Below are 13,374 nucleotides of genomic sequence, written 5' to 3' on the forward strand. Positions count from 1 at the left end.
TTGGCCTTGCTGAACTTCATGAGGTTCGCGTGGACCCATCTCTCAAGCCTGTCCAGGTCCCTCTGGATGGCATCCCTTCCCTCCAGCATGTCAACCACACCACCCAGCTTGGTGTCATCAGCAAACTTGCTGAGGGTGCACTCAGTCTCACTGTCCTTGTCACTGTCGAAGACGTTAAACAGTGATGGTCGCAATCCTGACCTCTGACGAACACCACTTGTCATTGGTCTCCACTTGGACATAGAGCTGTTGACTGCAACTATTTGAGTGTGACCATCCAACCAATTCCTTATCCACCAAGTGGTCCGTACATCAAATCCACATCTCTCCAATTTAGAGACAAGGATGTCATGTGGGAAGGTGTCAAATGCTTTGCAGAAGTCCAGGTAAATGATGTCCATTGCTCTTCCCCTATCCACCAACACCGTAACCCCATCATAGAAAGCCACAGAATTTGTCAGGCACAATTCACCCTTAGTGAAGCTGTGTTGGCTGTCACCAATCACCTCCTTATTTTCCACGTGCCTTGCTGGGCACAGAGGTGAGACTGACTAGCCTGTACTTCCCTGAATGTTCCTTTTTTCCCTTTTTAAAAATGGGGGTTATGTTTCCCCTTTTCCAGTCACTGGGAACTTCACTGGACTGACATGACTTCTCAGATATGATGGGTAGTGGCTTAGTCACTTCATCTGCCAGTTCCCTCAGGAATATTGTTTATTATGTATTATTGACTGTTCAAAAAAAAAAAAAAAAAAAGCCTCTCTGAAGTTTTATCTAGAAGCTTGTATTCTGGTTTAAAAGTTGCAATCAGTTGTAGCACCTGAGCTTCATGACTCCAAATGTCTACCTCCTTTAGTCAGAGTAGTTAGTTTGTGCTGAATGTCTACAAGTTATTAACTTTCCTGCTGTCCATCCTCATCTGTCTGCTTTCATTCTTCTCATGTTCCCACAGAGACTTACCTATGTACATACTTCCACCTTTGTTTTCTGTCCCTCTATCTATGGAAGATTTCCCTTGCCCATCTCTAAAAGGAGTTGTTCCTTTCTTTTCCTTTTACCAATATGTCATTGTCTCCTTTTAATTTAATTGCTATATAAACTGCTATTTTAGCATAACAACTTATGTTTGTGTCATATCCTTTGTTCATAGTCCCTCTGAGGCTGAGATATGCATTCAGATCCATTCCTTGTGCAAAATGAGAATTGACTGAAACCTTCCTATGATCTCTGCTGGATCAGTGACTAATGCAACCTTGCATGTACCTGGAGACACTGATCCTATAATGTTTTGTGGAAGCTGATTCTTTTGTCAAAAATTTCATTTTAAGGTTTCTCAAGTTATTTAACCTGAATTTTCTGAGCTGCAGTGTAAGAGCAGCAGTTCTTGCACTGTTCTTAGTGGATAACAATGCCTTCTTTCTATGTCTGTAAACAGTTATTGGGGCTTCTTTGAGCTGTGTTTTCTTCAGCTCTTTTACTAAGCTTGTTTCTTTTCTCTGAAAAGTCTCTGAAGGGTCTTATTTAAGTAGTAGTGGCCAGCACTAAGTTGAATGTGCTATTCTAAGGATAGAAGCAGTTCAGGAAACAAGTGATTGATACCTTTACATGTAACTTACATTTACTTATAGAACTTGAATTTATGCAGCTTGCTGTGTTATCTCCCTATGAGAGGTACAGAGACAGCTGACCTAATAGGTTGTTTAGTGAACCCTTTTTCAGTGCAAGACATTCCTCTCCAGTGCCGTGTCATGTTTCAGTGGCAAAGGAGTTTTCATCCTTGTCCACCATATGAGTTCATATTTAATATACCATTTGCTATAGCTTCTTGTTCCTTTCCTGTTCAGTCTGTTTCTACTCAGGGGGATTATCTATAATCTTTAGTTTCCTCATTATACTGTTTTGTCCTGTTTATACTGTGTTTTATTTATTTTTACTAGATACCATATTAATATTTACTAATTACATTACTGTTTCAAATAATTCTTTGATTAATGAAGCTCATATGATATATTTTTATTATTATTCCAATATTTTCACCAACAATCAGTTGTCTGTATGTTTGATTCTTTCACTCTCTATTTCACCGTCCAAATCAATGATAAAAACAGAGGCAAGCATTGGGCCCAAAATGGACTCTTTCAGGTGCCTGAAGGTACAGAAAGGTGCCTTGTGAAGTTTTCAAAAAAATTAGGCTCCTAATTCTCACTGATTTCAACTGGAGGTAGGCTCCTAAACTTTTTTCCCTGAATATCCCACTAAGTACCTGTCTGCTTGTATTGTGCCTACAAATCATATGAAGTTTGGTCCCTAAGTGAACACTTTGAACTCAACTTTGAATTACTAATAATTATTCAGAACATAGTTTTGTTTTTAAAAATGCTTGACCCTACATCCAAATCACTATAGCTTGAAACATCCTCCTGCTTTTTCTGTAAGTTCATCATCCATTGGGGCATTGAAATTTCATTATTTTGAGGTTAATTTTTTTCTTCCCCATTCCCTTTCTCCACTAAACATGTTGTAGGTTGTGCCAACAAAAGGCTGGAGTCTTCAGGTAGTTTAAGTGATTTAAGATGAACAGATTCCACTGAGTTTCAATGGGTACTGAGGATCTCTCTCTTTCAGTTTCCTTAGAAAATCCCAGTTAAATGCTATATTGTTCTAGCATGATTTGCCAAATGCAATTCCTTGAGGCCTATGCTTTGGCAACTCTTTTATTGTATATGTTCACAAAGTGATGGCTCTAGGAATTACTTTGCTAACTTCACCTGCCTTCTTTCTCGTCTCCTTGAAATGGACCTGATCCTGTCATACTCATTTTAACAAATATCTCATTGATTTTCTGGAAGATTTGCTGGAATACAAAAGACCTACAAGATAAATCATGATTAGCTTGATTTTTACCAGTTCTCTGAGACTTAATCTGTTGTCTTAATTCTTACAGATACTATGAATGAGTCCAACGCTACTAACTGCTGCTTCTTAGGACAGACCTTTGGTTAAATACCACGATGACAAGCTGATTTGAAACTACTTTGATTATAGCATTATGTTTTTACATGCTTCTCATAAATCTCCATCATGACTTCAGCTTCCCTTTAAAGTATTACCAGTTTAAGCCCTAAATCATCTCCTGGTATTATCCTTTCCAGTGAATCCCTAAGAAGTTAATAAGCAATAAGATCTAGAATAAGATGATTGTTCAGATGAACCCAACAAACAACTCTCCCACCATAGCTACTATACCTGGCAGTCATTGACTACATTATTGGTAGAAAAGCCAAGATTAGAGAGGCAAGGACACTTTTTTTTTTTTTTTAAATACTGAATAATACAGTTCTGGAGTAGAGCAAGGGAACGGAGTTGGCTCTGATAGTTGAACGTTTTCTACTCATATAGGCTACCTTTTTTCTCCTTTGCTCCTGATAACAATTCATTTATTGAAATGTGGACATATATATATTGTTGACCTGTGCATGTTTCGTGCTGGAGTTTAATGTTCCTATGATCTTAATACAACAGGTAGATTATTGGACTTATCTTCTGGGGGCACTGAAACAAGGACTATTTACTACCTACAGAAAATCCCCTATGAAATGAGATTCTAAATAGCTGCCCTAATACTAGAGGTGTATACTATGACAGTACTGATCCAAGAGGGACAAACCTAATGCTTTCCATCAGCGGAGGTCAAAATACGCTGTTAGCATTTGAGATCTCTAGATGTGCCAGAGTGTGGACATAACTGTAACAGGGGAGATTATATTACCAAACCAGTGCAAAACAAGGAATGTTTTTTTTGGAGTGGAGCGAATGGTGGGACAGGAAGATAACTTTGAGGAATGACTGCCTGCCAGCAGTTAACTTAAGATGTAGTGTTTGACACAGCCCAGTTGAGAAGAAGGAACAGGAAGCAAAGGAGAAAAGCAAAGAAAGACAATGAGGGGGGCAAGATTCAGTGACAAACAAACAAAAAAAAAGCATGTACTCCCCAAATTTCCTGTTTCCACTAAAAACATGGATTGTTTCCTTCTGTCTCACGCTGGTGACAGATTGTGCAAAATGTATGTGGAGAGCTGGCTGAAACATAGCTCACAGCCTGCCAAGGACCAAATGTGTAACGATTTCAAAATGACAGCAGCAAAGCCATTAAATATTTGATGAGGAAGTCTTTTAAGTCATAGATTTCAAATCCCCTTTTAAAGCAGGGGAACTGTTTTATATTAATTTTGCTCATTGAGAAACGTAAACAGAATGAGAATTTGCTTATCCAAAGAGTTGCAGACTGTTACAGGCCAGAACTTAGAACAGAGCTCTCTTTTATGAAACACTCAATGCTTGTGATTAAACTGTCTGCAAATTATGTTTTTCCCCTATAATGCAGTTTTGTAACGTCTTTGTTTCAGTCTTCAAATTGGAAGGAAAGTAAGGCTCATCATAGAAGAGTGTCTGGTGGCCTAATAAAATCTCTCCCTTTTCTCCATTTGTGGTGTTTGATCTGCACTGCTATATTACTTCTTACTTACCCAGCTTGTTCCTAAAATGGCATTCACATCAGGTTGTAGCAAAAATACATCCTTTGACTGTAGGAGGAATTGGAGTGGGTTACGTTCTACAAACTCCTGCTGTTTTCGTTGGGCTCGGCTACCTAATTAAAGATCAAGCCAACTTCCCAGTGTTGAGATTCAGAATGAAATCTACCACATGCAAGGATGATGAGCCTATCTAGCAAGGAAAATTAAAGATAAAAAAAGTCAAAGCTGCTGAAAGAAAGGCAAGGCCACCCGGCAAAGTTTATGAAAGGCACACTCTCACTTGCTATGTGTGAGCTGCATAGTGTTAAGAACTAATCAGCAGCATATGTTTCAAACTGGGAGAACTCAAACTGGGAGAACCAGTTCTCATTATGCTTTTGTCAGCTAGGAGAATGAGAAAGACCTGGAGTAAGCACTGGTCTGGATGCTGGAACTCATGAATTTCAGTCCAGGTAATGACAAAAGATCACTGTGTGGGCAAGTCACTTAACCCTTCTGTGGTTCTCTTTTTTTCAGAAGTGAAATGAGAATAGTATTTCCCACTCAGGAATGTGGAGGAAGATTAATTAATGTTTGAAAAGCCAGTCTTGCAGTGGGAAGAGTTATATAAGAGCTAAGTGTTTATTAATGATTGCCCTTTTATAGAAACTACTTCTTAGCACAGTGATATGGTAGATTAATAAATTGTGCTCTATCTGGAAAATAAGAGATTAGGGTGAATTCAGGAAGATTCAATCAGTTGGAAAAACCATGAAGTTCTGACTTAGCTTTTATTCTAGCAAAGTCTCACTAAAGCAAATCGTTCTTTTGCCTGACTAATAACGTGATACCCTTTTTCCCCTGCAAAAGTCTAATTTACTTGGGGAACAGGAAATCTCTGCAGTTTCAACTCATGGCATCACTTCGGACTTTTTCCATGACAGAACATGAATTTGAAAGGCGGAAAAGTCTAGACATCAAGAGAAAAAGCTACTGGAAGCTGCAAATCTCTGGTCCTACAAAGGATCTGCTGGGACTGTGTGAACAGAACTCCTTTGCCTCAGCTCTAGTTATAAAGTCCTCCAAATTTTTAGCTAGGCATGTCTCAGCTTGCTGCCACCCTTGAAGGCCATCTGAAAGAGTTTTGGCAGTGGGAGGGGCTCAGCTGCAGAATTACTTCTGCCTCAGCATATATAGATACTTGCTGTTTTTTCCGGGTGAGCTGATACTTTTTTGCTGGAGAAGGGCAAGTCTGCAAAGCCATCTGATTTCCTATGCTATCCTAAACTCCACAGCTAAAATCCCTGCAGGATCCTGTAGGGAATGGAGGCAAGGCCGCAGCCTTCGGACTTCCTGCAGGGAATGCAAGTTTCCTTCTGTGAATTGAGGGAGAAAGATGCATGAGACCTATGTTCAAGGACATGGTGCTTTTGTCAGGTAACAACAGTCAAGCTAAAATTGTGGGTATATTTTCAGATAGAACTGAATGAAATGAAACCCAGTAGAAATTCTAGAAATACTTTTGTTCTGAAATTTAAAACTCCCTCTAATAGGTAAATGGGACTGGATTTTAGAGTTTATCTGATTTTGCAGCTAGCTTAGCATTAACGCAGGATCAAGCTGTATAAGAGCAAGATAGAGCTGGATAGTATGTATCATCTAGATATTAACTCCGAATGCATCCTCCTTTGTCAGTACAACACTGATCACCTGATAGTGCTCTGAAAATAATTTGACAGAAGTTTTTGAGCAATATCAGTAATTCATAGCACAAGAATTATTTTTTAACTTTCATTTTCAAATGCACACAAGTAAGGAGGGTAGAGTAGGATACTTAGTATGATACTCAAATAATCTGCTAGAAATGTAAATCTCTCTCTCCATGCTGAGAAATGCTGTAAAATGTGTGTAATTGGAGTGAGTTATCTTTCGGAAATAATTTAAACAGTGAGTATTTTGTAGTTCTTTCCGGTTTGATGATTACTTTCGTGTTACACCTTTTCTGCTATTCGGAAAGTAGAGACAAAGTCATACAGAACTGTGCATATCTTGTTGTTTGACTTTCTGTCAGCATCTCTTCCACTGCTTGTCCTTTGCTCTGTAGGGCTGCAGAGGAGAAGGAGTATTTTGCCTCTTCAGAATGCATTAGAAGAATACATGACTGGTACTAGAAGAAGGGAGACGGGACTGATGTTTTGTGGAGAGCATGCATCTAACAGCAGTCTAGTTGTTCAAAATGTCTGGCGCTAGAGTTAGGTTTACGTATGAAACGAGGGCGGATCCTTCAAAGAATGGATGTGCATATGTATCTGGGCATTTTATTTCTCCCCAACTTTCCTCTCTCCCTCCTGCAGGATTTCTCATTTCTAAATGAAGGGCATTCAAAGACTTAAAAAAATCTGTGGCTGAGGACATGTTACCTTTGGGAAAAGGTTTTGTCCTGTTATGATGACTGTGTGATCATCACCTTGCAGAATGGAGAAAACTGGGATAAAAGTATCCAATATTCCAGATCACTCATCTCATTCGTATCATGAGGTTGTTTTACACATTTCCAATAAGGCAAAATATTTTCCTTGAGGGAGTTTGTAAATCAGTTAGAAGAGATGGAGAATGAAATATGTTATCGTGTTAGGCTTTGATTTACAATTTTCTATCATCTCTTCCAGAATGTGGACCATCAATTGGCTTTTTGTAAGTAGTAGCAGGAAAGTACAATAATAGAAGTTTTACTTATATGTAAATGAATAATTGGGGCAGGTCTTTTTTTAATTTTTTTTTTAATTTTTGGAGCCTTATGACATTCCCAGACTCAGGTGTCTGGGGAATGGGAAGTAAGTATTTATATACATTGTAGGATACATTTTCAGTATCGGAGCTGAGTGAAGGTTTTAGGAGTAGATGGTGACTTCCCCCTTGGAGATTTTGTCCAAGGGGTCTAAAAACAAGACAGAGAACTAGAGGCTGCTGGGTTCTGTTCTCTCTTCTGGTACCACTTCCTTCACCTTTCTAAGCAAGCGATGCAGGACAGACTACTGGGCATGACGTTTGTTCCTCTGTGAAATCCTTGAGGTTGATGAAGCTAATAAAGTGACTGAAAATGTGACTGGGAGTAAAAATTTTTAGGAAGGGCACTAAGCTTCTTTGCCTTTGTTGCCTAATCTTTTAAGATGGCAATAATTGTATTTGGTAGCTAAAATGGCTGTATAAGAAAATGGACGTTCAGAGCCTGCTTTGAAGATGAAAACAGATAACTTTTATAGACAATAACATGAATTAAAAACTTTATAGAAGCTGAATTTGTATGTAATGAATCTTAAGATGAAGCTTGCCCTTGTGGTGAGCTCCCTGTGAAAATGTAGACCTTTCATCACCCTGAATTGTTTGATCCTGTTCTTAATATCTGTTGACTAAAATAAACAAAAGTTCAGAAGGAGGATTCTCTGTTACACATTGTATTATTTATTGGGATGCTGAATATGAAGCTTACCTGGGCAAATAAGTATCACTACTACATGTTCTTCTAGCAAGAAACGGTGGATGATTTCCATCTCCTTGTCTTGACTAGGAATCTGTGAATACAGCTACTTATTACCCTTTTACAGAAAACCTTTTTTTTTAAAAAAAAACAAACCAACAAAACAAACACAAACCAAAACTGTTTCCTTTTCTCAGAGATCAGTAATGAAGAAAATAATGTCCTTTCTTCTCAGTCCTGTTCCCATTGCTGTGCATTATGCTGCACCAATGTCAGAACTGGCATTTCATTTAATTTTATATGCAATCTTGTTAGTAATCTTAGCAGAGAGGATTAGGGCTGTATGAGCTGCAGAGACTGAATGTGCATTTGCCTAGGCCTGTAGGAAGGACTGCTGGCAGCATGGTGGGAAGAAAGCTTGTCTGGGGACCTGCAGCTGCAGGGCTGTCTTTCTGTCACCTTTCACCAACGTCGGTTGAAAGAGTTTTGGGCGGGCACGTGGAATGTGTGGTGCTGCTCTCGGGGAGAAGGGAGCGTTATTTGAGAGGATGCTGCCCTTGTTGCAGGTCACACTGATGTTTCCATTCTCTCTTCCCCTCCCTCCTGTCTCCTTTCCTCCCAGTCTGTGGCAAGCGTTACAAGAACAGGCCTGGGCTGAGCTACCACTACGCTCACACCCACCTCGCCAGTGAAGAGGGTGATGAAGCCCGTGAGCAGGAGACCACCACAGAAATGAAAACCACAAACGTGAGTAGTATTTTCCCTTTGCCTTTGAGATCCTTTTCAGGGATGTTGCCTCCACCCTGTCGTTGCCTTGTGGATGCTGGCGTGATTGCCTGGCTCCATTGTGAGTGATTGGGACCTGGATGCTTAGAGCTAATCAGCCGCAGCTCACACGGGTGCTGGCTCAGCTAGTCAGAAATTCATTTCAAACCCAGCATTATCTCTGCAGCAAGTCACTTTTCCATTACTGCTCCCGTGGGGAGGAGGTGGCAAGGAGAGGGAGGAAAGGAAGAGATGCCCAACCTGCCCATCATCAAGCAGCCTCCCAGTGGCTGTTAGCGGGGATGTCAAGGAAATACACATCCAGTAGTTTGAGGGGGCTGCTTTTGTTTTGCCTTTGAATAGGAGACAGTTATCCATGTCTCAGTTTATTAGGTATGAAATTCACAGCACCTGTCCCCCTTATCCCTGCATCTCTTCCCCAAATGACTTACCCTCTTTTCTAAAACTTTACTAAACTTTAACTTTACTAAAAGCCTGCTTCTTAGTTACAGTTTGGGAAAATCTATGAAAAAGCATCAATACTGATCTGTGAGGAGGAGATCTGGAACATGAGAGGAGAGAAGAGTTATGTGCCTAGATTCTCCACACTGGTACAGAGTGAAAAAAATCTTAGTGGTCCGGATGGCCCTATTTGACTGTCCTTCCTCTGCTTCTTAGGCACAGAACTGGGAGTCAAGGAGACTGTGTTTTATTACTGATTTTTGCAAGTCTCTAAGCCCCTGTTTCTCAGTTTTCTAGTGTGCAATACTATGTGATGTTTGCTTTCACCTTGGGATTTGTGTAGATAGCTTTGTTCACTTTCAAAAAGTCCTTTCAGATCACCATGTGAACTGTGTCATTTTAGTTCAAAGTAATGAACAACGTGGACAAAGCAATAAAATGCTTATGGGGAAAAATAATCCAGGCAAGCACTTTCTAATACATTAAGAAGAACTGGAAGAAATATGGAAGTAGGAAAACATTTTCTTTCTAAGCAGAATAATTGATAATTGTCCCCAGGGAGGTATGGGAGGGGGTTTCCTTCCTCCAAAGCATCTGCTACTAGCCACTGTCTGAGCTTGAAGGGCTGTTTAGTGTGATCCCATTTGGCAGTCCCTATGTTTCTGTCACTTTATGCTCTAACTTTTAGTTATTCACATGTTTTGTAGGTTCACAGCAAAAGTAATTTTGACTCCTCCAGCTGTTGATAAACTTGAGCTGTCAATGCACTAAGAGTGACTGCTTGGGCAGGCTGGAGAATGTCAGTGTTCTGCCAGTAGCTTTTGTTTACTTAGCATTTACATCATCTCTGTTGTGTGTGTGTTTTTTTTTTTTTCCTGTGTCTGCAGTAGTCAGTAATAGTTGCATATCTGAGAGGCATATTGCAAATCTATGTTGGATTAATGTTGACGATGGCCTTGCACAGATGCCCAGACAAAGAAGGGTAGTGTCCCCTGCCCTTCAACTTGTCATAGAGGCCAAGAACAGCCTCAATCCTTATGTTTCTGGTGCTTAGGAAATGATAGAAGTTAGCAAGAAGAGGAGCTAGAAAAGCTGTGGTAAGGTTAGGAGCAGCTGGCCTTGGCTGATGGAAAGAAAGGTGCGTTCTACACTGTGGGAAAGGGTACAGCAGGAGCTGCTGGGGCTTGTGTTCCCCTGGAGCTCCTGTGTGATGCATGTGGCAGAGGGAAGCTGCTGCTGCACAGATCCCCAAACAGGCAGAAGTTTAGAGCGAGTGGGGTAAACCACTCTGAGGTCCAGATTCCTGAGCAGAAAGAATCTGCTTAACAACCAGCCAGGAGCCAGTGAGGTACGGGCAAGAGCCATGCAAATGTGAAGATCACCACTGGGGAAAGTCCCAGACGCCGGAAGGTAACTCTCCCAAATGGCTGAGCTGTCACAGTGGCTGTTTGTTCCTTTTTGCCTGTTTGTTTGTTTACAGCCTTGAGCTCAGATCTTGCATCTTTGCTCTTTCACTTGGCGATATTTAATTTATGCTGCCATTTATCTTCCATGTGAATGCTAATTGTCCACATTGCTAATGTGCAGTCATTAAATGGTCCCTTTGTACAGGGGGATGGTGGGGAGCCAGGGCATCAGATCCTTCCTCTCCCCTAAGAACTGCTAGGCATGTGTTATGAATTAGATTTGACAGGTCTGCAGTGTCGCAGGGCTCTGGCTTCAAGAATCCTCTCTGCATGGGCTTGAGGGGTGGGGGGGAGGGAGGGAGGGAAGATGGGGGGGATGTTAATCCAAACAGCTAATCCGCAATCTACTGAGCAGGAGGACCAGAGATACGGTATAGAGCAGGGTCTGGTTATTTGCTTAGCAGTCTGTCAGAGAGATATGAGCAGCCTGATTTAGAAAAGGCAAGGCAAATCCAAACCAGCCACTTGGAATTTGCTGTGCTGTGGGAGGTGAGCACTGGGTCAGCAAAGTTCAGGCAGCCGTTTGCAGCATGAACTTCCTTCCTTCGTACCCGCATCTCCTCTGCAACCTCCGCTCCTTGCAGTACCTGTGGTAACAGCAGCTGTGCTGATGCAGGAGGGAGCTTTCTGGAGCAGGGCTTCTGCAGGATTCAACTATTGATGCCCTGGCTGGTGCCGGCTCAAGAGCTGATGGCCTCTTGTCTTTCTGCACACCCAGTCCCCTTTATCTTTAGTCTTTTCCTCACGCACAGACCAATTTGGGTAGTTCAGTAAATTATACAGGGACTGGAAAAGAGGTATAGATAGGAGGAACCTACCTGAAACTGAGAACGGCTGAATAGATGTGTATCAAAGAATGAGGACTGGCCCAAGCCCCAGGTCTCGCCTCCTTGGCACATCTTGCTGCCCTTGACTGTTGTACAACGTTTGTTTACTTACATCGCTCTTTCCTTCTGTCCTTCTTCCTCACCTGTAGATTACCCTTTGCAACATGGAGGATGGTTCAATGGTCTTCTCTGGCCTTTGCCTTTCCTAAAACATCTTAGCCTGTGCTTTGTTTGAGCTTTAGTTGCTTTGTTTGTATCTCTTATCTAGCCCTTTGACACAGATAAATAGCCCTTCCTCAGTGCCTAGTCTTGCCTCTGCCTACACACACATTTATTTTTGACCAACTGTCTGGTATTCTTTACCTAAGTATGGACCTGTGAAAAGGAAGTTATAGAAAACCCTTAAAAAAGTCAACTCTCCCCTTCCCCAACTCCACTGATAAAAAGAAATGATCTTTTTCATTTCACAGCATTCTCAGCCTTTTTTTCTGCTGGCTTTTCCTCTGCATGTTGGCACCGAGAGCGTGAGATTTGTGAGCCCAGGATGCATCCAAGCCTGCCACAAAACACCTGCTGTTTTATTCCATCTCACTCCATGGGCACAGGCCAGCTCTGGGGGCAGCTGGTGCTCACAGATTTTGAGACACTTCTGATATAGGAATTACATTAGACTTCTATCTATTGAAATGTGTGTGTGAATGAGTGTACTAGTGTAAATGCTCTTCCTTAATTCCTGGGAGAATAGGATAGTGTGTCTACATGGAGAAAACTTCCTCTCCTTTAAAGGAGAAGAGTTTTCAGTGGCGTCTTGCTGTGTGAAACGTTGGTTACAGGCAGCTGTGCAGTAAACAGCAGCTTAACAGATCTTATGCCTACAAGCACTTTGGCCAATGACAACGCTAAATAAAGCACATTGTGCGGGCCGTTGCTGGCCTGGCTGCCGTGTGCAGCTTGGTCCATCCTACAATACACGTAGTTAATGAGAATGTAGTCCTGTGCCCTCCTGTCACTCTGCGAGCTGGCGCATCTGACCTGCAAAACCACCTGTGTATGTTATTTCATGGCATCAGCCTGTTGTGCCCAGTTCCATCGCAGATTTTATGATGTGGATAAATCTCCACTGGAGAGACCAGCCAAAGTTGTTTGTGTACTCTAAGCATAATTGGATACCCAGTCTCCAGAGATAAAAAATTAATGTGCTAACCTCAGTGTGCCTCCAAGCTGTCCTCCAGCTCCCCCACACAGTCATCTTTGAAACATTTTTATTTCCATCCAGGCAGGGGGCTGGCCATGAATAAATGACGAGAGTCAGCCCCTCGGTTGGAGATGAGCTGTTTGTTCCTCTCCACAAGCAGCATCAATTTGAAAAGCTACATCAGGCCTACTTTTTCCCTGCCTCAGTGCTGATCCTCGCTGGGGCCATGATGGGAGCTACTTCTGAATGCAAGGATGCGTCAATGCCCACCTTGCAACAAGATACCCTGCAGCAGGTGCCTTTTCAGTGAAAATATGTACATTACCTTGACTTGACTCCTCATTAGTTTAATCTGTTTGGGTTTTTTTCTTTTCCAGAGCTTGTTTTCATAAGGAAAAAAGAGTCAGAATACTAAAAAACAGTAGTGATTGCAGAGTTTGGAACTGCGTAATGATTTCCACTCAAACCCTGTTTGCAGCAGTAAACATCTCAGACTTTTGTGCCTGTGTTTTGGGATGCTGAGGAAAAAATAGATCAGTTGTTTAGAGTTTTGGAATAGTGGAAAATCCCAAACTTGTCTCCTATGTACAAGGACCCATAGGGGACTTTTTGTTGTTTTGTTTGGAGTTGGGGGGGGGGGGGGGGGGGGTGCTGTGTTGGGTTTTTT

The 13,374-nt window shown here is 41.6% G+C and overlaps 1 protein-coding gene across 1 annotated transcript in view; it reads left to right on the plus strand.

Annotated features, from left to right (window-relative positions):
- Positions 1–8,614: 8,614 nt before the first annotated feature.
- Positions 8,615–13,374, plus strand: part of LOC104165168 (zinc finger protein DPF3-like) — a gene marked incomplete at its 5' end in the record, with an annotated part of 15,497 nt that continues 10,737 nt past the window's right edge. The window contains 2 exon segments of the mRNA XM_009704737.1: positions 8,615–8,713; positions 8,716–8,739. Coding sequence (XP_009703039.1) covers positions 8,615–8,713; positions 8,716–8,739 — 123 coding nt within the window.

Source organism: Cariama cristata, unplaced genomic scaffold (assembly GCF_000690535.1).
Source record: "Cariama cristata isolate BGI_N322 unplaced genomic scaffold, ASM69053v1 scaffold7157, whole genome shotgun sequence".
Taxonomy (NCBI): Eukaryota; Metazoa; Chordata; class Aves; order Cariamiformes; family Cariamidae; genus Cariama; species Cariama cristata.